Source organism: Chelonoidis abingdonii, chromosome 3 (assembly GCF_003597395.2).
Source record: "Chelonoidis abingdonii isolate Lonesome George chromosome 3, CheloAbing_2.0, whole genome shotgun sequence".
NCBI classification, from domain to species: Eukaryota; Metazoa; Chordata; order Testudines; family Testudinidae; genus Chelonoidis; species Chelonoidis abingdonii.
In genome coordinates this window covers 138,971,582-138,998,377 of record NC_133771.1, presented here as the reverse complement: position 1 = coordinate 138,998,377, position 26,796 = coordinate 138,971,582, and the positions used below count along the sequence as shown (strand labels likewise).

The window sequence follows — 26,796 nt, the reverse complement described above, 5'->3', positions numbered from 1 at the left end:
GTGCTCTAATTGGCCACAGCTGTTCTAGTTAATCTAAAGCAAACCTTCCTCCCTTGGCAGGGAATAAGGCCCCCTGCTAACACTCTTATGCTGCCTTCTGGCCATGCTGTATCACACTATCCACCCATAGCATAGAAATGGTCCCATTTACATTTTATTTACATGCTATTCATGGCAGATATATTATATGTAATTGGTCCTCACTAGACCTATAACTTAGGGTTTATTCCCTTAAGACCAATGAGGTAGGACAAAGTTTTAAAAAACAGTAAAACATGATCAAAATCGAATCTCCAAGGAGTGAGCTTATGACAACTAGAAAGAAATTTGTTTTGAGTCTGTTTAAGGACTATGAAAGTGTTGTGTTGCTTGGGAAAGGTGGCAGGTGCTGTGTAGCACAGAAACCGACAACACTACTGCAAGAGGGTCTTGATCATCTGCCCAAAGATATTGTGGTATTAAGAGGGGACACTATGGGGAGATTGGTAGCCTCAGGCACTCTACCCATCCAGTTTCACCGCTAGGTCACTGGTTTGAATCCAGTCCTAGTTACTGAAAGTTGTTACCATCTGTGAATGAGTTTAGCAGTTTCAGTTCTGATCACAAACACCACATCAGAGAAACCATTGAAGTTTCAAAATAGAGCCTTCTTCTTAGCAAAAACTTGGTGAGAACTAAAGCAGACATTGCAAGTCACTCACTGTAGACCCAATCATGCATTCCTTGTGAAGTCAATGGAAATTATGGATGCCCATGGAATTCAGGATTGGCTTCTATGCACATGGTGTATTCCCAGTTCTGAAAGCATAGACCACGACAAACAAAAAGAAACAGAGGCATCTACTATTGGCTCATCTGTTGCTATATGTTTTCCAAAGTACAGGAGCACAAGAAGAGTGTTTAAAGTGAGTGCCAAGCATTTCTCTCTGTTTCACAGCTTAGCCTCTTTATGTCAAATGTTTGAAAGCTTTTAAAAATATTAACTCTGTGGCCGAGTTCTTCTGAGGCCTAATCCAAAGCCCAATAAAGTCAATGGAAGTCTGGGAAAATCTTTGTATGAGCTTTAGACCAGTCCCATAGAGCATTGCCAGTTCTTCTACAGTATTTAGCCTCACATATATTTGTGCAACAGTTGAGGTAACTTCCTGAAAAAGGAAGTTTGTTACAAAAATCAAGACAGTCACTAAATTAAGGCTTGGTCCATGCACACTGTTATCAGTGGAAAGAGTCTTATTGCATCCCAAAGCATCCTTTCAAGAGAAAGGATGGTGTGTTGGTAGTTGGGGAATTTAGGTTTTATTCTTGTTCACGTGACAGATGTGCTGTTGTGAATTAGGCAAGTCGGTTTTAATTTTGCAATACCTCGGTTGCCCCGTCTGCAAAATGGGAATAAGAGTTACCTACCTCAAAGGGGTTTTGAAAGGATTAATGGTTTTAAGGTTCTTTGAAATCTTTAAATAACAAATGCTATGGAAGTATCATTATTACAGTGATTACCATGTTTTCGCACTTGTGGTGAATTAATTTAACTTGAAAATGTATAACACATTAGAGTCCAAATTCTGGCCTTGGTTATGCTTGTAGAAATCCTGAATAATTTGAGTGATGCCAATGGAGTTACTCCAGGTTTGCACAAGGCAGAATTTGACCCTAACTTCTAAACAGAGACAGGCATGTGCAACAATTTATAGAAGAGAGATATAACTTGTGATGTGAGCAGCTTCTGAACATCACTAGTTGCATTTCCATAGCTTCAGCTAAGCTTGTGGCAAAAGTAAAACGTTTTCCTGTTAATTAACAAGAATGTAAAAGTCTGAATGATTTTAATAAATGTAATTAGACCTAAATGAGGTATAATTATACAACATGGAAAGTGTGTGAGGGTGTGGTTGTGGACATATGTGACTGAGATGCTGCCATCCCTAACTGAGATAAATAAAGGGCAAAATCCTCAGTGGATGTGAATCTGAGTAGCTCCATATATTTATACTTTTATGCACAATGCCTTTTAGTTAGTCCTTCTCCCTCTCTCCCCACATACACATATATCTGACAAAGTCCTGAAAAGTCCAAGGTTATATTATGTACTGCAAATATAATGATTCGCAGCTGAGTTTTAAGATGCAATAAAACTGTCAAATGATTTAATAGATGAAAAAGTTTTAACTTTTCATATCTTTTTTGGGGGGAAATTTCCAAAGGAAAGTTAAACTTTAGAGGAAAAGGGCTTGATTCTGAACTCCTTTACACTGATATAATGCCATTGACTTCACTGGAGTCCTCATTTACCTGACATGAGATGAACACCAGGTCAAAAATCTGATATAACCAGACAATTATCAGGGACAAAATAAACAGAGAAAACAATGGGCCAGAATAATTCCTGAATCTATTGCACAGCTAGAACTGGCGATTGCAGTAGCAGAAAGAAGATACCATTTCCCCTCTGGTATGGGCCCAGAGCTTGGAATTGGGTGGTAGCGGTCAAGGAGGGGCATGGCTAGGATAGCTATAGGATATACTGATAGTGATTTGGTGTATTCCCTTTGCACAGAGAGGGTGTCCTGGAGCTTTTGGTGAAAGTCAAAGCTGCCCTTCTCTGGAACACCCCAAGATGAAGGGTAGGAGAAAACACTAGCTACCCTTCCCTGGGGGTGAATACAGAACTCAGAGTAAAATGCACCTCCATGCATCCGTGGAGGTGAAGCTAGCCCACTGGCTAGAGAGAAAAAGCATCGCTTTAAGATGGCCACTGCACTACAGAAATTGCCTATAAAACAACAGAAATATGGACAAACATAAGCAATGGACATTGAGCCTATGCTTGGCAGGAGCTATACAAAAACAAACAGGTGCAGCATCAGACACAGGAGAAAGGAGTATGGTTACTGCCTCTTTGAATGATATGTATATGATGTGGTTGTCTTTCAAAGCGCTGGTACAGCAGGCTCGGTGCATAGTGATGATTCAGTCTCTGGGATAATTTGAAAAGGCAGTCACGCTTCTGAAAGAGCACAAAGTCCTCATCTCCCTTTTAAAGCAAAGTAGCAACTGTACAGACAGAGAGGGAGGGAATGCTGAAAGGCATTACAGTAATGCATATCAATGAAAGACTCCTCTTGGCTGACTGGCGAGAGGCACATTCCCTCAGGCTCCACCAGTTCCAATTCCTCCAAGTAGCTTTGGTGCTGGGCCAGAAAAGGGTAATCACTCCTGCTAGCTGAAGCAGGGACAAACTTTTTTGTGTGTTGCTATTTCAGAATCAGCCTTGATTCTACTACACAGCGTGTCAAACTTCAGGGCTCAGCCTGTGCTAAGCAGAGATCAGCTAGCAAAATGATGGTGTAGCACACCTTTGCAAAGGTGCAGCAGCAGAGCTGGGTATCAAAGCTTGCCTACAATATACTTCGGTTCATTTATGATCTAGAACTGTGATCTGTCTTTTTCATTAGCACTGTAAGCCCCCAGTTTGCAAGAAAAGAGGTTCTGTGTCTCATGCATCCGACGAAGTGGGTATTCACCCAGGAAAGCTCATGCTCCAAAACATCTGTTAGTCTGTAACATGGGTCGGCAACCCTTGGCACGTGTGCCAAAGATGGCACACGAGCCGATTTTTAATGGCACGCTGGAGCCCGCCGGGACTCCAGTGTGCCATTAAAAATCCTGCCGATGTGGCAAACTGCAGGGTCTGCACTGCCTGGCCAGAGCGTGGACAGAGCGCAGCAAGCTGCTGGCCCCTCCCTCGCCTTCCCTCCCTTCCCCTGGAGCCCTGCCGCCGTGCACGCTGGCCTCTGGGGGCTGAGGCTGCGTGCTCCCGCGGGGCAAAGTTTGGCTCCGTGGGGAAGGAAAACTGCTCCCTGCTCATCCGGAGCAACGCCGCGGCGCGCACAGCACTCTGAGGGGCGGGGCTGCGTGCGTGGGCAGCGGCGGCAAAACTCTGGATGAGCGGGGAGCCTCATGGTAAGGGGTCCGGGTCCGGGACTCGGGGGTAGGGTTGGATAAGGAGTGGGAGCAGTCAGGGGACAGGGACAGGGTGGGTTGTATGGGGGGGCGGGATCTTGGGGGGGCAGTCAGGGAGCAGCAGGGGTGCATGGGGCATGGGAGTCCCGGGGTCTGTTAGGGGGTGAGGGGTGGATAGGGGTCAGGGCAGTCGGGGACAGGGAGCAAGGAGGGTCCTGGGTGGGCAGTTAGGGTGGGGGGACTCTGGAGGGAGTGGTCAGGGGACAAGGAGCTGGGGGGGGTTGGCGATGAGTCGGAGTTCTGTGGGGAGCTGTCAGGAACATTAGAAATAAGAACGCCGTATCAGGTCAGACAAAGATCCATCTAGCCCACTATCTGTCAGCCGACAGTGGCCAATGCCAGGTGCCCCAGAGGAGATTGAACCTAACAGGCAATGATTAAGTGACTCTCTCTTACATCCATCCCCTCTCCTAATGGAACAGAGGCTAGGGACATCATTCCTTACCCTTCCTGGCTAATAGCCATTTATGGACTTAGCCACCATGAATTTATCCCAGTTCCCTTTTAAATGCTTTTATGTCCCAGCCTTCACAACCCTCAGGTAAGGAGTATACCCAAGTTGATCTGGCGCTGTGTGAAGAAGAACTTCTTTTATTTGTTTTAAACCTGCTGCCCATTAATTTCATTTGTTGACGACCTAGTTCTTGTATTATGGATAAGTAAATAACTTTTCCTTATCCACTTTCCCATATCACTCATTATTTTATATACCTCTATCATATTCCCTTAGTCTCCTCTTTTCCAGACTGAAGAGGCCTAGCTCTTTAGTCTTTCCTCATATGGGACCCTCTCCAAATCCCTAATCATTTTAGTTGCCCTTTTCTGAACCTTTTCTAGTGCTAGACTATCTTTTTTGAGGTGAGGGATACCACATCTGTACACAGTATTTGAGATGTGGGCGTACCATGGATTTATATAAGGGCAGTAATTATATCTCAGTCTTATTCTCTATCCCCTTCTAATGATTCCTACATTCTGTTTGCTTTTTTGACCGCCTCTGCGCACTGTGTGGACATCTTCAGAGAACTGTCCACGATGACACCAAGATCTTTTTCCTGATCGTTGTAGTAAATTAGCCCCATCATATTGTATGTAATGGTTGGGGTTATTTTTTCCAATATGCATTACTTTACATTTATTCACATTAAATTTCATTTGCCATTTTGTTGCCCAATCACTTATTTTGTGAGATCTTTTGAAGTTCTCACAGTCTGCTTGGTTCTTAACTATCTTGAGCAGTTTAGTATCATCTGCAAACTTTGCCACCTCACTGTTTACCCCTTCTCAGATCATTTATCAATAATTGAATAGAATTGGTCCTAGGACTACCCTTGGGGAACACACGAGTACCCTCTCCATTCTAAAATTACCATTAATTCTACCCTTTGTCCCTGTCTTTTAACCAGTTCTCAGTCCATGAAAGGACCTTCCTTTTTATCCCAAGACAGCTTAATTTACGTAAGAGCCTTTGGGTGCGGGACCTTGTCAAAGGCTTTCTGGAAATCTAAGTACACTATGTCCACTGGATTCCCCCTGTTCACATGCTGACCCCTTCAAGAATCTCTAATAGATTAGTAAGACACGATTTCCCTTTACAGAACCTGTTGACTATTGCTCAACAGTTTGTTTTTCTACATGTCTGACAATTTATTTTAACTATTGTTTTGACTAATTTGTCCGTACTGACATTAGACTTACTGGTCTGTAATTGTGGGATACCTGTAGAGCCTTTTTAAATATTGGCCATTAGCTAACTTCCAGTCATTGGGTACTGAAGCCAATTTAAAGACAGGTTAGCAAACCTTAGTTAATAGTTCCAGTCATTGGTACCGAAGCCAATTTAAAAGACAGGTTACAAACCTTAGTTAATAGTCCGCAACTTCACATTGAGTTCTTTCAGAACTCTTGAGTGAATGCCATTCTGTCCCCGTGACTTGTTAATGTTGAGTTGATCAATTAATTCCAAACCTCCTCTAGTGACACTTCAATCAGTGACATTTCCTCAGATTTGTCACCTACAAAAGCTGGCTCAGGGTTTGGAATCTTCCTAAGTTCTCAGCTGTGAAGAACTGAAGCAAGAATCCATTAGTTTCTCCGCAATGACTTTATCATCTTTAGTGCTCCTTTGTATTTCGATCGTTAGGAGGTAGGGGTGGAGAGGGGTTGAGGCAGGCAGGGAGCGGGGGGGTGGTTGTATGGGTCCAGAGTTCTGGGAGTCCTGTCAGGGGGCAGAGAGCAGTTAGATAGGCACTGAAGTCCAGGGGTTCTGTCTGGGTGTAGGGTGTGGATAAGGGTTGGACAGTCAGGGGACAGGTAGGGGGTAGGGTTCTAGGGGGGGCATCAGAGTACAAGGGGCAGGGAGGCTTAGATAGGGGTGTGGTCCCAGGAGGGGTAGTCGGACAAGGGGCATGCGGAGGGGGGTTGGGGTCCTGGGGGCAGTCACCCAGCCCTCTGCCCTGAGCCTACCCCCCACAACACACCCAGCCCTGCCTGAGCCTGCACCCCCACAAACCCCAGGGCCCTTCTGAGCCCTGTACACCCAGCCTCTGACTCCTTCACTCCCCCCATGACCCCGCCTGACTCTGACACCCCACATTTACCAGCCCCCTACCCTGAACCTGCCACCCTCACATGCCCCAGCCCTCTGCCTGGCCTTCTTGCACCCTGCACATCCCCAAGCCCCCCCACAGCCATGCACCCCGCAGATCCCACCCCCCCACTGAGACAAGACGGGAGCTCTCCTGCACCCCCACTACCACATTCCACCCTGCACCTCCACAACCAAATGGGAGTGCCCCAGGTACAGTGCCCCCACACCAACCTCCTTGCCACCCAACCCGTCGCCCCTCCTCTCTAGGACTCCTGGCCAGACCTCCACCCAGCCCTGGCTCGTCTCATCTCCCCAGTTCAGTGCAGACGAGAGGAGAAGAATGGGCCAGAACCAGGGAAGAAGTAGGTACACTACGCACTTAGTGGGGAGCAGGGAGCCCCAGCGGCAGCGGGCTGAGAGGGCTGGCAGCCGGGAGCCGGCTTGGCGGACCGCGCGGAGATGGAACACCCTGACAGCAGTGGCGGTGAGCGCTCAGCTCCCCAGCTGGGCGGTCCGGCTGCTGGCCCGCCACAGGCCACTGCTGACCTAGGTAACAACCAGCACAGACCCAGAGTGGGCTGAGTGGGCCGGCGACATAAGATACAGACTTTTATTAATTCTTAAGAGTGGCTGTTAACATTTGAACCTATGATTTAATTTTAAATCACACAACATAGTTTTAGTTATATAATATATCGACTTGGTAGTGAGGACTCTAAAAAACATTAAAATGTATTACCGGCACGTGAAACCTTAAATTAGAGTGAATAAATGAAGACTCGGCACACCACTTCTGAAAGGCTGCTGATCCCTGGTCTATAAGGTGCCACAGGATTCTTTGCTGCTGTGTCATTGGTAACCATCCCAAGAACTGCCCTGTTGATTAATTTGGTAAGAGAAAGTCTCACACAGAGTTGGTCTATCTCATGAAAAAGACATAAATGGCAAGAGTAACTCCAGCTGTTTCCATAAATCTCTGGGCTGTATCCTGAATCATTTAAGTACAGTATTTTAAATTTTGCCATTCCATTACTTCAATGGAAGCAGAATCAGGCACATAGAAACTAGAGCTGGAAAAAGCCAACTAGGTCAGCTAAGTTCTTGGCAGCTGGTAATATGGTCTCTGAAAGTTGGTACACAGAACTGACAGGAACAGGCTTGAAAGGATTCAATTTACAGCTCAAGGAAAGAGCAATCAGACTAAAAACTCTTCCATCAAGAACTGGCTGGGAGACTGGCTACACACTGTCCTCAGGAGGATTACTGCCTGGGAAACAGAGCAACATTATTCTGAATAAATAGAACCACTAGCCTTAATGTTGTGCGGTCTTGATTTTTCTTTTTCACCTTCCATTTATTTATTCCTTTTTTGTTCTCTCACCCCATTTCATTTCCTCTTCTTTCTCTCTATCTGTATTCTACCATTTTCTCTCCTCTTCCTCTCTATTTTTCTCTTTCAATACTTCTCTTCTTATTCTGCTTTTCCTCCCCACTTTACTGGAGCCCCCCATTTTTATTTCTACTCCCAGGAGCCCTCTGTCTTTTTCCTCCTGTGAGTGCTCCAGAATCTCAATCCTTATTTCCTCTTTTCTCTCTTCCTCCTTTCTCTGATGGCCCTTCTTATTACCCCTCTTCTCTCACAGTCCATTTCTCTTCCTTTCCTCCCAGCCACTTTCTCTCAGTGCCACATTGTCTATATTTCTTCCCAATGCCTATTTGCACTTCTTTGTCCTTTCCTACAGTGACTGACTTGCTCCTTCTAGGACCCTCTTTCTTCCTCCACTGACCCTTTCCCTTCTCTCCCCCATCATCTTTTCATTCTCTTTTTCCACATCTTCCCCATACTACCCTCACTCAGCTTCCTTCCTGTGCTCCAGCACCTGGCCCACTTGTCCCCATTCCTCTGATGCCTACTGCATTCCAGACCATGGTGCCTTGTCCTCCCACATGCCACGCCACACTCCAGGGTCATTTCACCTGGAGCATAACCTCTTCAGGTTTCCCTGGTTGCTTTCCTCTGCAACTGCTGCTTCACTATAGACCACTGTAGACCAGAATACCCAGAGCCTGGTGTCTGAACGACTGCAGGATCCCCTCTCCTGATTGCAAATGGCCTCTTGAAATCTCTCTGCACTTCTTCTAACCTTAGAGACAATCAGCAGTGCTGAGAGCTACTGAACAATTTGTATAGTGGGAGCCATTGAACCAAGCTGAAACCCTGTATATGACGGAAACCACTTCAAGCTCAGGGATGTGACAGCACCCCTAGCACCTCCAGTTTCGGTCCGTATGGAGCCAATGTGCTTATTGTTTCAGGCCAAAAGGGCACAGCAGCTTTATCAGCTCAGCCTGAACAATCTCCAATGCTTCCGTTCCATCCACCTACTAGTGTTGACAGATTCTGACCAATTATCAACTAAGTGGAAGGTCCAGTGGTTAAGGTGTGAGCCTGGGACTTGAAAAAACTGGGTTTAAGTCCTGGCTCTGCCACTGACTTCCTGTGTGACCATGGGTAAATCCCTTAGTCTCTGCCCATCTGTTAAATGGGATAAGAGCACTGTCCTGCCTCATAGGGGTGTCCTGTGACCAGTGCACAGTCAGTCAGTGTGATGGTGGTCAGGGGCGCTGGAACAATGTTTCCAATGGGGGTGCTGAGAGCCACTAACCAAGCTGTAAGCCCTGTATTTGATGGAAACCACTTCAAGTCAGGGGGTGCTGCAGCACCCCCGGACTCCTAGGATGGTGGTGGTGTGTCTGAGGGGGAGTCATGGGGTCAGCTTTAGCTCAGTGCCAGCACAGCTGAAAGCAGAGTCTGCTTCCTGCTCTCCAAGGCTTCAGGAAGGGACCGGGGGGCGCTGGAGGAGGCTCTGGTACAGCAGTGGGAATAATGCAGCAATGCAAGGCAATGTAGCTTCCAACTAACCCCCCTTCGCAGGAAAGCAGAGTCGCAGCCCCGCAGCAGGCGGACGATGTGAGCAGTGAGCGTTTCTCCATTTCCTATGAGGGCAGCATGTCCTTTCCCAAAGCAGCCCCTCCTTCAATGCACAGCCCTTCCCCGCCTGGGAAAACTTAGCGCTAACTTATGCCAGGCTCCGGCCCCGCGAGAGGGAGCTGACGTTCAGCACACTGGACGGCGATGTCTGCATTGGCGAAATCCTCCTTCAGTGGCAGTCGGCGGGTCCCTTCAGGATAGGGCCCCGCGCGGCTGCAGCAATCCCGCCCCTCGCCCTCCAGCAGCAGCGCCACCCCGCCCCGCGGCCCCTCTCCCAGCCCAGGAACCCGCAGGCAGCGCCGGGCTGCAGCCTTCTCCCGCCCGGGCAAGGAGCGCTGAGCTCCCGCCGCCGCCCGTCCAGCTCCGCACAGCCGCGGAGTGACCGGCGGGGTCCCCACGCCCCAATCCGCGGGGCTGCCGAGCTCTCCCGCCCCCCGCCTCCACTGCGGCCGGATTTACCTTCCACTTTGGTGAGGGTAAGGACCGGACTGTTGCACGCGCTGAGCGGGGCCACCCTGGCTGAGTGTTTCTTCATGGTGAGCCCTTGTGCCGGCAGGAGCTCTCCAGCTGCTCGCCTACATCCTGGGGCCGGCTGCAGCAGCGCCCTCCGCTCCCGCTGCCTCCTGCAGCCAGCGCTGCCTGCTCTGCGGGCTCTCCCTGCCCCTGCGCGTCCCTCTGGCGCAGCAGCTCCCCGTCCCCAGGCTCGCCGGTGCCTCCCTCTCCCTCACCCCGCGCTCTCTCCTCCGCTTTGAGGCTTGCTGCAAACAAAACGTCACATGCAAATCGCAAATCGCGCTCCCGCCGGCTTGGGCAGAAGGGGAGCTGCCCTGGTTCGCTCACTCACCTTTCAGTTCCGCAGGGAAGCGGCCCCGCCACCACAGCCTCCCTTAGCGCCCAGCTGCTCTGTGGCTAGGCCGTGTGCCCGTGCCTGACTGAGGCGCGGGGGTAGCGGTGGACACTACTTAGGCGTTTCACTCGCCCAGAGCTATGGGAGCCCCCCGGGCCATTGCAGCCTTTCCATGGACGAGCAAGTGATTCTGTCACCTTCGGAGTGGAAGGCTCTTATTCCCCCTCCCGCCCGTCCACTGCAGACTTTGTGACAGCTCATGCGAATGGGTAGGACCAATACATGGAGAGGCAGACACAGGCACACACGTGCAGGAGCAAGACATGAAGGGGGGACACTCACACGACTCTGCCCACAGAAACGCTGCACCCACTAGCACCTGTTACACTTTTTAGTGGCTATAGTGCGTGTGAAACTGACTCTCCAGAGACTGAGACTATGACAGTTGTATGGGTAGTGGCCCTTGCAAGCTTCCCTTCCTGACTCTGCCAGGGTCTCAGCACTCACCTGGGGGGAGCCTGTCCATGATGCCTCTAGAGTTGCTGCCAACCATTTTAGTGCCAATTATTTGGGGGGCTATTTTATTTTGTTTTAGCACATATAAAATTAGAATGACTGCATATTTGATAGGTTTCAGAGTGGTAGCCGTGTTACTCTGTATCAGCAAAATGGCAACTACCATCTTTTCATGTGCTATGTATATATATATACACACCTGCGACTGTATTTTCCACTCCATGCATCTGATGAAATGGGTTCTAGCCCACAAAAGCTTATGCCCAAATAAATTTGTTAGTCTCTAAGGTGCCACAAGGACTCCTTGTTTATTTGCATATTTGATGCCAACCCCCATTCTTCTGGGGATGGTGTCAGCTTTGAGCTAATTTTTAAACCAGTCTTGGGGGAAACTATTGTAGGGTTCTCACTGAGATGGGGGCCAGCATCTATATTGTATTACGCTTCCTGGATTAGAAATCCACCATCCTTCCCCTCCCTACTCAGTTTTTCGAGATAGGCTGTAGCGAGGCGATGGGATACCCCACACCCCCGCTGAGGGACGAACCTCCCCTGACACCAATGTGGGCAGAGCCACTGGGTCCTGCGCCCACCCCCAGAGGTCACGGCACAGACCCGGAAGTATAAAAGCTCACTTGCAGACCTCAGTTGAGAGCCAGCTGCCACAGAGACCAGATGTCTGTGGCCAAGCTCCCTTGGGGGAGACAGCAGAAGGCTGTGGCCAGCCTGAGGTCACGCCGAGCCTACGCCTCGCTCGTTACCCGGAGGAGGACTGTCTGAGCCTACCCCACTCCAGCTACCCTGAGGACTGGCTGAGCCTTCCCCTCACTCGTTACCCTGAGGAGGACTGGCCGAGACAACCCCACTCCAGCTACCCCAAGGAGGAGCTGAGCCTGCCTCTTGCCCGCTACCCCAAGAGGGAGCCGAGCCTGCCTCTTGCCTGCTACCCCAAGGAGGAGCTGAGCCTACCATCCGCTACTTACCCAGAGGAACCGATGGTGTTTGAGACCGCCGGCGATGCTACGATGACTAAGGTGCCCTACGAGGGGGAGTGTGGAAGTAGCCCGGGGGCAGCTGACCCCAGTCTGGCTGCAGCACTGCCGGAACCTATGTCAGTGTGTTGTGGCCAGGATCCCCACTTACAGCAGCGAGTCTTTGCCCCTGCTAGGGCCCCGGGCTGGGATGCAGTGGAGTGGGAGGGCCTGCGTCCCCCCTGCCACCCACTCCTTCGGTGGCAGACTCCCCCTTCTCCCTGGCCTGGAGAGGCTAGGACCTCCTGCTACTGAACTATTGACTCAGCCCCTTCTTAAGGGCCTGAGTCCCTGACTGTTTGCTTGCTGCCCTGCCCTGACCCAGGGCCTGGACTGACATTGAACTAGTGACTCAGCCCCTGCTGAAAGGCCTGAGTCCCTGACTGCTCGCTTGCTGCCCCGCCCTGACCTAGGGCCGAGGCTGCTATTTGGACTCTTGACTCAGTCCCCAATTAAAAGCCTGAGTCTCTGACTGTTTGCTGGCTGCTCCGCCCTGACCTAGGGCCTGGGCCACCATTTGACTATTGACTCAGCCCCTGCTCCAAAGGCCTGAGCCCCTAACCGAGTGTGCGTTGTTCCCCACGACCGCAGAACCGTCGGCCGGCGAACTAGAGCGAGGCGGTGGGATACCCCACAGCCCTGCTGAGGGATGAACCGCAGCCAAGCCGCACCACACAGACCCTTTCAGAGGTCCAGAGAGGCCTGGGACACTTCCAGCTTTTGAGTCCCTTAACCATAATAAATATAAAGACGACGACACATGAAAACAAAATGAGGCACCAAAGAAAGAGTGAAACATAATTTGAATATTTTTTTATTTAACAAATGCTTTTCTAGCCTTTTTCTGTGCAAATGCACTAATTATTGAGGAAAAATCTAGCTTTTGTGCAATGTCTCAGTTAATATTAACCATGGCAAGCCCATTCAAACACTCTTGTCCCATAGTTGAATGGTGATAGTTCTTTACCTGCTTCAACATGTTGAAGGTGCATTCACCTGAAGCCACTGATGCAGGCAAACTGACAAAAATATGCAATACAATTGTGATATTAGGAAACACCCCAGAGAGTCCAAGTTCAAGTATTTCTTGAAGCAATTCCTTTGGCTTGCAATCCAATTTAAAGTTCGTGGAATATATTTGTTTTGAGGAAGATGACCTCGTCACTGAGATCTTTTGAGATTTCTTTGTTGTACTGTTGCTGAAATTATTCAGCTGCAAGTAGATCTTCATTACTCAGTCTGTTGAATTGCCAAAGAGACCCCAAAAGGGTACAAATTAGTTGCAGTGACTCAAATCGATGTGTAAGACCTGACTTAATAGAGTCAATGATGACATGGAAGACATTGACCCTATAATGCTGCTCAGCATCGGATTCAGTAGGTAAGTTCAAATTGGTGGAGAACTCAGATGGAAGGCCAATATTTTGTGCTACTAATCTGGACTCAGTCAGGATCGCATCCCCATTGTTCATGAATCTGTTGAATGTCATTGATAAGACTTTCAATGTTATCTCTCTCAACATCAAGTGTAGCAATGCGTGCTTCGATTACCAGATTAGTTTGGTGGATCATTGTAAGTAGCTTCTGTCCCTGCCAGCAGGTATATGGGATCTTGGGGAGCAATTACCACACAGGTGGGGTGCCAATTAATTTCTTTATTAAAGGAAAAAGGAAGTGGTGGGAATTTAACAATAAAATACGATGGGATGGGGTGTATAGGGATGGATAGATCTGTTTGTCTGGAACAACATGATCAAAGGGGAGACAGCACCCTAATGAGCCAAGGGGCTGTACCTCAATACATCAGTAGGGATGAGTAATCTGTCCTGTAACTGTATAAAAGTAGGTCCCGGAGTGCACATCTTTGTCCAGCCTAGGGGCAGTGGAAAAGTCCCACCACTGACTGAGCTGTGTCCATTGCCAGGGGGCACATATTCGTAGTATGTCCTGTAGAGTCTATAGGAAACTATTACTTGTGCTTCGTTTGACAATAAACCTGGCTCGGGTTCCTTCATACCTTACTAGAGTCTGTGGTCTTGGGGGTTCTCTCAGGGTTTGCTGTGTCAGCTATCTGCGCTTAACAGCCAGGGAAGGGGCGGCCACAGGAGGAGAACAAAATGGAGTATGGGGACAGCTGTAAGAAACAAAATGGAATAGGGGGATAGCTGTAACAGACAATCCACAAAGATAACATCAGAATGCATTCAAATTTGAATATGTGCTTCTGAATAGACTGAAGTTCAGTTCGAGCCTGTGCAGTGAGATTGAGTGATTCAAACTCATTTAAAGCCTTTCTCATTGAATTCAAATGCTGCGCAACTGGTTGAAAACCATCAATATGTGCACACCATGCAGTTTTGGACACCCCAGGCAGTGAAACAGGAAGATATTGCTTCAGAATTTCCCACCTTTGTGGACTGCTACCAAAGAGATTGTACATTTGCTGAGCAGTTCCAAGATAAGTAATTGTCTTCTTGCATGATTCAGCACAGTCAACACCTACAAGGTTTAGTGTGTGGTTTCCACAGCTGGAGAAAATATAGTTTGAATTATGCTCAAGCAGAACTGTTTGTACACCTTTGTACTTCCCAGCCATATTAAATCCGTTGTCATAGACTTGGCCAATGCAGACTTGAAAATCTAACTTAAAACCTTCTGGAATTGCTAGTACTCAAGCACCAATTTCTTTTCCAGTTTTTCTCGTGAAATTATCAAACAAAATTAACCTTTCTTCAATTGAAAATTTTGAGCTGTCTACAATCTGAACATATCAAATAACCAGAGTAGGCTGTTTCTTGTGAGAACAATCTGGAGTGGCATCAACAATGACTGAAAAATACTTGGCATTTTGAATCTCATCAAGAGTTGTTTGTACGAATGACCTGCATAGCTCAATAAACTCATTTTGTATGCATGTGGAGAGATAATGGACTTGCATGTGCTTTTGACTCTCTTGTGATTGTTGAACACATTTAACTTGCTCTGATAAAAGTGGGTCATATTTGTTGAGGAACTCAACTATGCCTAGAAAGTTTCCATTTGCATGATCACCAATATGTTGACTGGAACCAAAGAAAGCCATTCCCCACTCAGAAAGAAAAAGGATGGCATTCAGGATGCGCTCAAGGTGTTGTGAAAACGAATTAATGTGTTGTAAAGTGTCTTTGAGAACCTCTGATAACTTCACTGTAGAAGAGCAAAATATTCCTACTGAGAGCACCATGCAAGGTTAGAATTGTCTCTTTTGATGCAATTTCTTTCAGTGCACTGAAGCCAACCAGGTTCCAGGATAAACCTGCCCAGTGGTAGAAAATGGACCCATGGTTCTCAACTAGGGTGACAGACAGGAAATGTGAAAAATCAGGATGGCGGTTACAGTTATTAGTTTCTGTAGAGAGTTCAGTCAAGAGTAAATTCTCAACTGAACTTTCAGCTGATGGTGCCCTACTGGCTGATTTCCATGCAACATAGTTTTCTTTGTGTGACGGTGAACTCTCATGTGATGATATTCAGTCTTTCAACTTCCTCCAACCTCTGTTGATGCTCCATCCTGATTGATCAGAGAGAACTGATGCATTTGCAGCACTTTTATTCAAAATGAAGCAGGGTGCACAGTACAGAGATTGTTTTTCTGTACTTCAACCTAACCAGTCTCTTGTGCAGGTCTCTCCATTTGGAAGAGTTTTTGTCAGCGGATGAGTAGGGAAAGCATGATTATCAGCATCTCATGGAATGTTACTTGGAATTTCAAAATAACTAATTTAAAGAAAAGATTGCATTTGGGCAGTATTGTGCTTGTCAATAATTCCAATGTCAGTCACAGTCAAACCTGTAGTACTCATGAATTGCTCTTGCTGCATAAGATCTACATCTTCATGTTGCTGTTGAGTTTCTTGATCGTACACAAGAACTTATGCTGCATCTGTTATGGCTGGCACATCTCCTTCTTGACTACTCGTGTTCAGATATTGGCACTGAAATATCATCTGTTGCAGTTGCAGAGTTTTCATTATCTGTAGCATTGTTTGTTGAATAAGGTGTGTTTTCCAGTGGTTTAAGAAATGAAATTATTGGCTTTGAGCTCTTAGCTGCTACTTCACTCAGTTGTTTTCGCCGTCTCTTGCTTGCACCACTTTCAAATCTCCTCTTCATAGTGATCTATCTGGTCAATATGTAGCCTATCCACACTGGAAATATTCTGCCGTAAATAAGTAGCTTATCTACACTTGAAATCTTCTACTGTAAACATACAGAAATGCTGAATGGTTCACAAATGCTGAAAAGACTTAAAATGAAGGAATACTAATTAAGAACACAAAATGAAACAGTCAGACAGGTTATTATCCTTATCACTGAATCAGAACTCAAGCATGCAAGGTATAGTATAACAGACTGAGCTGAAGACAAAGGGATGACATATAGCAAACACAGACACAGATACAGACACAGACACAGATAAACACAGACAGAAGGATAATGTCCAAAATTTTCAAACAAGTGTCCTCACAAAACTCACTGCACAAGATTGTCCTCACAAATTTTCACCTTGCTCAATAATCTTTTCAGATAATTCTCAGTCTGTAGCTTGTTTGTGAGCAGTTGGTTGTATTTAAAATTCAAGCTTTTATTGTGTGTGTGGTTATTTGGTATGTTTTTATTTCTAACTAGATACACCTACTATCTGTTAGAAGCCTGTTTCTTGTACAAATGCTGGTAATTTTGAATATGAAGTTTGTTCTGCAAATGTGTTGCAAAATTCACTCAAAATTTGCTGTGTTGATGAAAACTCACCAGTAATATAGTTCACAAGTCTTTCATTTTCACAGGAATCTAACACAAAAGAATCAAGAGTCTAGTCAATGCAAATTCAGTAAGAAGTTTTATACTCAGTCAGTTTTAGTTTTATTTTGCAATATTTGCCTCACTGTAATGACGTCTTTCTGATCTTTGCCTTCCCAACATCCATCAAGCACTCTGTTAGTTATGTGTCTTCTGTCATTCCACTAGTGTCCACAGAGCTGGATATCAGATGAAAAAGGAAGTCATGGCAGCTGAATGAAATCTGGTTCCAGTTGTACGCCAGAGTGTATGAACTTGGAAGAGTTCGATAAATCATTCCTATCCCCAGTGTATTTCAGATTCTCTCACCAATGGAAAGGTATAACCCAGTTCCTAGACATGGATATAAAGAACCCTGGTGGGAATTCTTGCCTGTGGGTTTTTTTTCAATTAACTTTAATGTTTATTGCTTTTGTGAGCAGTAAAGGAAGATCAGCAGGGTGGTGCACTTTAGTAAAGTCATAACTTTCTCTCTGTAACAAATTCTGAGACAAGTCACCCACTTTTCTGGCTTTAGACTGCTGCATTTCAATTAACCCTGGTTGCCTCTTCCTCATTTTGTCACACCAATAAAATAAAAAGCTTGCTTAGGTCTTGGACCTTTAACTTTAGACTATGTAAGCTTCATTTTTAGGTTTTGTTTTATGGTGCAGACAGGCAATATCTATGTTTTATTTCAACCTGCAAATGGGAAAATATCGTACCACCAGCTATTTTGATTTTTATTAAAAGTGAATTTAGTGTTCCTGAAAAGATACCCGATTTGAAGAAAGGAGCACTATATTTATACAAAGCACAGGCAACAGTGATTTATGCTTCACTACATTGTTCTGTCAACGTGCTTCAGATCTTATTAGGCAGAAAAAACATCTCTGTGGGTGAAAAGGAAAGTTCAGACTCTAAACTCATTCAGTCCGTGAACTTTCTGCTGAGTCTGCCAACAAGACTGACCATTAGCACTACAGTAACTGTGAAGGAGCTTTTTAGAAGGTGGACATCCAAGAGGCATGCACAGAGACCATCACTTCATTTTACACAGATCACTTGGTCTGTTCTGACCTACGCTGGATTCAAAAGATACACAAATGCAATACAGTTCCGTGAAGCCATTGTCTCAGTGGAATCCCATGATTCTCTTGCTCTTAGAGTAGGTCCTTGGGCCCTATCTCCATTTGGACCAGCCCTGATTTCTCAGCAGGTCCAGCTGGCCTCGGCACCTGCCAGTCTGCCCTTTGGGAGCACTGATTACTGGTTAATACAGCAACCAGACAACTTCCTTAAAAAGTATTGTTTAATTTTAACAGTAAGAACATAGTAGAGCAGAAGAGAAGGATCTTAAAACAACAAAACAGTTTATATGCATGTCTGTCTATCTTCCTAAGCTTTCAGGGGGTAGTAAGCCTTAGGATGGCCCAAATGCTTGACTCCCCTTTGTAGGGCCTATCTCTGTGTCAGTGTGTCCTCAGAAACAGCCTCTGACAGCTGCCTCCCCTTATTTCTAGCAAGTTAATTAACCATTTCAAGTTATTTTGGTCTCTGTTCCGGGCCTGGGCAAAACAGCTGTGTAATTGTGGCTGGAGCCAAGGAGCATCTTAGCATATTAATAGCACAGAATTGTTTCTTAATGATCCCCTGCTGTGTTTATTAGGACGTTACCTATCTAGAGATATTATGTTACCTTCTTGCTATTGCACTAACTGTCCTGCTATTTAACTAAATCAATATATAAATAAGCATTCCAGTAACCCAATATAACTGCAATAAATATCTCAATAACCAGGTCATATGTAGAATTCATTTAATGATTACAGAACAGCCTCACATCCTTCACAGCTCTCCCAACTCATCACAGACTTCAGTGAAGTTACCCTAGAATTACACAAGTGCAGTGAGTATAATTGGTCCCAAAGGCCTAGCATTAATGCACATCTTAAACTCAGTCTGATGTCCTATTAACAAAAATAATGCTGCCAACATTTACAGTACATTATAAGGATCCTCATAATAACTTCCCAGATGATGAGACTGAGGAAAAAAGAATGATGTTTCAGCGACAAGTACTTAGCATAAATAATCCACTTTGTCTCCTGTATTCTTAACTTTCAGATGCCTTTGAAACAGAATGTGTTTTTGAAGAGATAATCGACTACACAGCTGTTGAGTTTAGTAGATGTGGAAAAGTCATGGCCCATGAATCCTGAGGACCAATAGGAAGAGTAGGGGAAAGTGGATACAGAGGGAAAGTGTATGATCTCACCTGAATCACCCTTTTGCACTTCTACGCTTTTAGCAGCTGATTGCAGCCTCTCCTTCCTCTCGTCCCCTGCACAGGGTAATACAGTATTTGTGCAGGCAGCACATAGCTGTTATGTGGGAGCAGGAAGATGTAGTTATAAATAGCAGCTAGCCCAAAATGAAGCAGTGGAAAATACTACAACCTTGCTATTAGATTCATCCACAAATTGTTAGTCAGTGCTTAGGGGAAATGAGTATTCTCTTAAATGATGCTGTTGCATGCTGCAAACATGCAGACATCAGCCCCACCACACAGATGCAGGGACAGGGTTAGAAACTACAGACTATGATTCAAAACACATAGATCTGCACTATTTGAATTAAAGGAGAATCTAAATTAGCTGCTGTAATATTGTAAGTAATGCTTTTAGAGTTAAGTGTTCATGGCCAGGAGAGACCACCAGATTATCTAATCTGACTTTCTGTATAGTACAGACCACCAATACCAGCACCCGCACACTAAACACAACTAAAATAAGACCAAAGTATTACAGCCTGTAGAAGACTAGAGTATTGTGTGGTCCAGGAACATAATAGGAGGGACCAAGGTGTGTCAGTGCCCAAAGCCCCTGCAATAGCAGGGAAATGATTAAGTGAGATATACCCAGAAAATCCTGGCAGAAGATGGTGAAAACACTCCCAAAACCACTGCGAATCAAACCTGGGAGAAAGTTCCTTCCCAGCTCTACACATGGAAATCAGATAAACTCTGAGCGTATGAGAAAGAACCAGCCAGCCAAGTACCGACAGAAAAAGAATGCCCAGTGCCCCTAAGATCTCTGTCCCAAGTCCCATCTTCAGCTATGGTCATCCTTGGTGTTTCAGATGAAAGAGATAAAAAACCCTGCTGGAATAGATTGGCGGGGGGCAGGGAATCTCTTCCTGGTCCCTGCTATGGTCATCTGAAATGCTGAAGTATGAGCTTTGGGAACATAAGACATAAACCAGAAGTGAGCCCCAGGGCTGTTGATGACCCTTGTCCCCTATCATCACATGCAACCCCCCCACCCATACAATTGCACTCATAAATTTGTCCATCTCTTTCTTAAAACTAAGTGTTTTGCCCCCACAACTCCTACTAGGAGGCTGTACCAGAACCTCTCCCCTCTGATGGTTAGAAACCTTCTAATTCCAACCAGAATTTGTTCAGGACCGGTTTATACACATTTGTTCTTGTGCTAACATTCTCCTTTAGCTTAAATAGTTCTTCATCCTTCATCAGTTGTAGGCATTAAAAAGTAACAATCACACACACATGAGCAGTTCTTGCTTTTCATCCAGAAGAGCACAGAGGTACAGATAGACATTAGCCAGTCCATTATTCAAGACTGAAGTTAGGAGGAACAAAGGAGAGCCCATGTGCCAAACTCTGAGTCCCCTTTGCAAAAAGGTTTAGAATATTTACATAATGTATACAATTTATTTGACTTTTGCTACCGTTTAGGGGACTGTCATCAATATATTCCTGCAATTGCCAGAGATTTGTTTTAATCTACTAGAAATGCAGTAGCATTTGTAGTCTTGGCTATTTTTCTGTTGTTTCTATATGGGGTAGGAGGGAGCAGATATGACAGGCTTTTCCCATCCAATATTAATTAGCTATTGTTAAAATATTTTTCATGTTGTTAATATGTGTGATTTTACTTTTAATATAGTCGGATACACAAATTTTTGGATATGCCCATAGAAGATGAGCCAACCCACTCTATAAATCACCTCTCGCTGGAACTATTTGGCAAATTTTTTTCTATAGGAAAGTATGTTTATGTTGTGGCACCAAATATGACTCTGCTTTTCACTGTGCCTGGGGAGGATCATAACACTAGCACAAGCCATGAGACCTGATCCCAAGATAACCCATAGTACGTTTTGAAGTATTCTACACACACCGTCATGAGATAGCTACTTATAAAGACTTTTTGTTGCGTATCACTAATCCCTCAGCTTCTATAGTTGGGTTTGTGGATTTAGTTAATGCTTCTGAAGAATGGATCTGGATTGGTAATTAATAGTACAATATGGAAGCCTGTAATAGGCTTACACAAAATGGATGTTGTACATTTTTAGAGCACAGCCTTGCTCTGACTAAAGTTAATGGTAGCTTTGTCTTTGACTTCAGTGAGAGCAGTACCCACATAGTGTAACCACAAAATACATACACAAGAAAGTGACATACAAAGTACAGAGAACTAGTTTTATTTTATATTTGGGAACCTAATTGCTATAAAAACATGAAGCTGTTAGGAAACAAGGATGGAGGATCAAAGTACATGTGAAAAAATGAAGAAGGGCAACGATATCAGACGAGTTTCCAAAGTATAGAAGGCGAGAGAAGAGGACCAGAGACAGCAGCTTAAGGGAATATAAACATTATTTTAGTGAGTTACACAAAGAAACATGTCACAATCAGAAATTACAAGGATATTGGGCCAAATTCAGCAAAGCTGAAGCACTCTCCTGTGCCAGCTAAATTCGCTGTGACTGATGGTAGAGAGGGATTCAGGTGAGATCAGAGTCTGACCTTTCTCCATTGATATTAACAGTTAGGTTCTTCTTTCTTTTAGTTGGCGTAACCTCTGCTCCAGTGCACCCACTGATTACCAGTACAACGTGTCTGTCTATCTTGCAGCATGTATCATTTGGGTTTAAGAATTAATTTTGTTTAAAGAGACTTTTCACTGGTCTCGAAACCAAGAAAAAGACCTTAGGATATAGTCTGATCCTCTCATTTAGTGACCTGGATCAAACTCTCTGGTGCATCTCAGCTGCTTTGAGGCATAAAGCAGCCTTAAATCTGGCAGATCTGGTCACAGGAGAATTCCCTGGATGCCACATAGCTGATATAGCGGCTCATATGCCACCCAGCTTCTGTCTGCTGGTGTAGTGGGTGTAAGCAGGGAAAGAAGGTGTGTCTGAAGCTCCCTCCTGCATTGGTGATCTCAAGCTCCTGAAACAGCCCTTGGGAGCCATTTGCAACCAGCGTAAATTAGAATCGGGTGAACAATATTCTAATTTCTGTCAGGGAGCAGATTGGTGCCTTAATGGCCTCAAGTTGGGGGCGGGGGTCGGGGGACACAAAAGTGGCCTACAGCTACATTTGAGCTCCCCGAGTTCATTAGCCAGAGACCAGGCTCTGTGCCCCTATGTATAACCAAGACCACATTCCTCAGCAAAGTCTTGAATTATGGATCATTCCAACCATGCTGGCTGTGTCTCTCTCTCCTCTCTCATGTCTACTTGCCTCAGCCCTGTATTTCTGGTTAAACTTTCCCCATAGCACTGAGAGGGAGAAACAGATTTATGTAGCCACATATTACATCCACTACTTTTCTCTCAAACTGTGCATAAAACATGACTGTTTCAGGGATTTGATGGCATTAAAGATCACTTGAAGTTTGCTCTCAGTTCATAATGTTACTAGAGCTGCTTAATGTAATTATAGTCATGATGCATGTACAGCTGGGGCTATCCTATTCTCAGAATATCATAATTCAGGCTAATTCATACAATAACAACATAAGTTAAATGAAATAATTTAAGTAACCTGCTTTCTTTTTTTTTTTAAAAGTAGCTTAAGGTCTTTGATACTCAGTGGTACAACATCAAGTTCTATTTTTTCCCATTCCCAGTATGGTAATAAAATCACACATGTACACTGTATTGGAGTTAACAGTGTACAAACACACTGCAAATCACTTTAATCACTCCAGGTAATAAGTAATTGAGCATAAGTAGCTCTTTAGCATACAGCATAGATTTAAAGCTGGCTCAGATACTAGCATTTCTAATGTGTGAGACAAGGTAGTTTTGTCTGTGGTTGGAGAGCTAAGAAGGTGAACCTCAGGCAAGCAAAGTTCACGGTCTCCTATCACTGGACGAATGGATGATGGCTCTTTCGGAAAGCACAATGAATGTTTAACTACTTCACCTAGGTCCAGGTTTAAATGCAAGACCCACCTCTTGCTAAGGCCTTTCCCCAGCAATGGTATCTTTCTAGGTTTAACCCTGTGGATATTATAGGGGAAGGCAAGAAGGAGAAAACCAACATGCCACTGTGCATTTAGAAATAAGGCAGGCTACAAGAATATTGCTATTTAGGTACACTCAGTGCTGTCAATTGCAGTGATGCACCTAGCACAGTGAAAGGAGCTTTAGAAACACCTTAGAAAGATAGATATGCTCAGGGTACAAGATTATATGCAGATAATGACAAGCCCCTTCTGGATTTCATGAAATCTTCCAAGAGACCTGCCTGCAAAAAGGGGAGGGGAACTGACCCTTTGCCCTTTTTGGGTTGTTTTAGAAGCATAAAGAAGGCTAGAACTTCAATGGTCATTCCATGCACAGGGGGCTTGCAAGATCAGGTCCTATTGGATATGAGACTCCAAATACAAAAGAAACTAAGTCCCTTTAGTGACTAAGATTGTGACAACATTTTTCCAACCACACATGGGTAAAGACAGTTATTTTTACTGACAGGAAATTCTACATAGTATGGCTTCCAACATTCAACAACAGCAGCAAACACTCATACAACAGCTATATAAAAAGAAACTGCCAGAAGGTCAACAGACTATATTGCACAACATTTCTGTGCATTGTTGTCAAACATGTTGAAACCAACATGATGTTGACTCACAACAATGCTCCAGAGGCAGCAGGCAGAGAAACATATTGAACTTACTGTAGATCCATGCTACACCTTGGAGCACAAAGTGAGCACATGACTTACTACCCAGATGAAATTTGCCGATACAAACTGTCTTTGCTGGGACAGATGGAATGGAGTTCAGTCCAGGACAGTGTCTAAAATGGACACTTCATGTAGCTTCATGTGGAGTTGTTTAGTTAATCTAACCTGAAGATGTAAAGAGTTGCTATAATAAATAAAGAGAGGATGGCTTAGGCCAAATTCAGATGTGATGTTTTGTGGCATATGTTACATATTGGTATATCCAGGTAAGACTGGAAGTTGGTGTATCTCTCGAGGCATTTTTTTACTGTCCTCACCACCAAAGTATCTATTTGTTATGCTGTTTGCCCTGTGGCTGTACTCCATGTCAAGAGGCAAATGCTGTAAGAAAGCACACCCTTTGGGATGAAATGTGCTAGAGATGACATACATCATCTCTGAAATGGGTTCAGTTCTCTCTCTATCCAGATGGCCCTCATCATTAGAGTGTCTATGTGACTTACTGCATCTGATTCATGAATATTGACATGTTGCCTAGATTTGTGTTTGCACATAACTGAAATCAAGAATAAGCACAAAAAACAAATATGCACAAAACACATGCTTCCTCTCACAACCCCTACAAATCTCTTCAATAGTCAGATTTTGGATTCAGTGAAAACCAAAAGCAAATTACTTGGCATTTCTCGAATCTGAACAGCTGATTGTAAGGGTGAAACCAAACAACTAGACTAGCTATGTAAACTGCTAGATGGTTTTAACTCTCAGTCATTTAGGTTTTTTCATTTAAGATATAAAGGGTGGGATTTTTCTAAAATGCCTAAGTTTCTTAGAAGCACTCAATCAATGGGACTTGTGCTCCTAAATCACCTATGGGCTTTTGAAAAATCCCATCCTAAATGAACAAGTAAAACAAGATATACGAAGTCTCTCCAGGCCATATGCAAAGAGCAATTCAGATTATAATGAAAGTATGTGTTGCATTCAGTTAAAAAGAAATAATAATGATAAAAACTCTTCATAACAGGATTCCACTATATTTTACATACTGGAACAGAGACCCTAAGGAGTTTGTGGAATCCATGCCATTTGAAGTTTTTAGGATCAAATTAAACAAACACTTGGTCTAGGTTTACTTGCCTCAGTGCAAAAGATGGATTTGATGACTTCTTGAGATCCCTTCCAAACCTACATTCCTATGATTCCATATTCACATGCAGGATACTTGCATTTTGAGAAATGCCAACAATTGTTACAATCTTTAAGAAAGGAGATAAGTTAGAGTGTGGAAATTATCGAGGCATTGCCTTCCTATCTACAGCAGGGAAAATTCTTGCTTGTATCCTCTTAAACAGATTACTTCCCCTTGCTGAGGATATACTGTCGGCATTTCAGTGTGGTTTTAGACCATCTTGCAGGACAACTGACATGATCTTCATTGCCCACCAAATCCAGGAAAATACTCAGGAGCAAAATCAGGACTTGTACACGGCCTTCATCGATTTGACAAAGGCCTTTGACTCCAGCAAAAGCGAAGCCCTGTGGAAGGTGCTGGCCAGATTTGGCTGCGCTCCAATATTTATAAAGGCTTCTCTAAGATCAGATGACTGCCACAGTTCTCTGTGATGGCCTGGAGATGGACCCTTTCGTCATCAAAACTAGGGTTACGCAAGGATGCGTTACTGGCCCAACCCTGTTCTCCATCTATTTAGCAATCCTTTGGTCCTCATTAAAGAACGCCTCCCCAGTGGAGTTGACATTCAATACAGACTGGATGGACAGCTTTTTAATCTTTGATGTCTCTGCTTGACATCTAAAGTCCTCAGGGCATCCATTACTGATCTTCAGTGTGCTGATGACTGTGCCATCTTCACGCACACTGAGAATGACCTTCAGTCCACACTGGATTTTTTTGCACAAGCTTATCAAAGCCTAGGACACTCACTCAATATTGAGAAGACTAAAGTGCTCCATCAGCCTGCCTTGGGCCTTGCACATGACCCTCCACAAATCATCTTCGAGGGACAGACTTTGGAGATAGTCAAGCACTTCTGCTACCCCGGTAGCCAACTTTCTCAAAATGCAAAAATCAACAGTGAGATCCCGCACAGTATTCAACGCACAAGTGCTTCCTTTGGGAAATTGCTCCGATGTGTTTTCATGGGCCGTGACCTACTGCAGGACACCAAGATCCTGAAATAATTGTTATTCCTACACTCCTTTATGGATGCGAACCCTGTGCGATCTGTCGACAGCACCTCAAGAGTCTGTAGAGGTGCCACCGACGACGTCTCCGGAAGATTCTTCACATCAAGTGGGAAGATCACTGCATTAACACCAGCATCCTCACTGAAGCCAATGTCACCAGCATTGACGCAATGATCCTCATGCACCAATTCTGCTCGGCTGGACATTGTGTGCGGATGCCAGACTCTCGCCTCCCCAAAAAAATCCTCTTCTCTCAGCTCAGCCATGGTCAGAAATCCTGTGGCCATCAGAGGAAATGCTGCAAAGACATACTGAAAGCGTTTCTCAAAACTGATGTGGCCATCACAAGCTGGAAGGAGCAAGCCACCAACCAACCCCAAAGGTGCCACATCCTCCATCAGGCAGTGGCCTGCTTCGAGGAGAAGCACCATGTCCTTGAAGCTGAAAAGAGAGAGAGAAGGAAGGAAAAAGAAAGTCCTTTCTTCCAGCAGGCAGTTGACCTGCCAGGAAATGTCTGTACCTACTGTGGTCAGATCTGTGATGCCAGGATTGGACTCCTACATAAGGACATAAGAACAGCTGTACTGGGTCAGACCAAAGGTCCATCTAGCCCACTATCTGTCAACCGACAGTCGCCAATGCCAGGTGCCCCAGAGGGAGTGAACCTAACAGGCAATGATCAAGTGATCACTCTCCTGCCATCCATCTCCATCCTCTGACAAACAGAGGCTAGGGGCACCATTCCTTACCCATACTGGCTAATAG

At 45.0% G+C, this 26,796-nt stretch overlaps 1 protein-coding gene across 3 annotated transcripts in view; it reads right to left on the bottom strand.

Annotated features, from left to right (window-relative positions):
- The window catches only part of SLC35F3 (solute carrier family 35 member F3), a 320,504-nt gene that overhangs the window by 126,117 nt on the left and 167,591 nt on the right, over nt 1-26,796 (bottom strand). Inside the window, exon 1 of one of the 3 annotated variants that reach the window (XM_032774995.2) lies at nt 10,062-10,259. The exons of the other annotated variants lie outside the window; for them this stretch is intronic. Coding sequence (XP_032630886.1) covers nt 10,062-10,137 — 76 coding nt within the window. The 5' untranslated portion in view covers nt 10,138-10,259. Of the gene's footprint in view, nt 1-10,061; nt 10,260-26,796 lie in introns of those variants that run through there. 3 annotated transcript variants of the gene reach the window in all.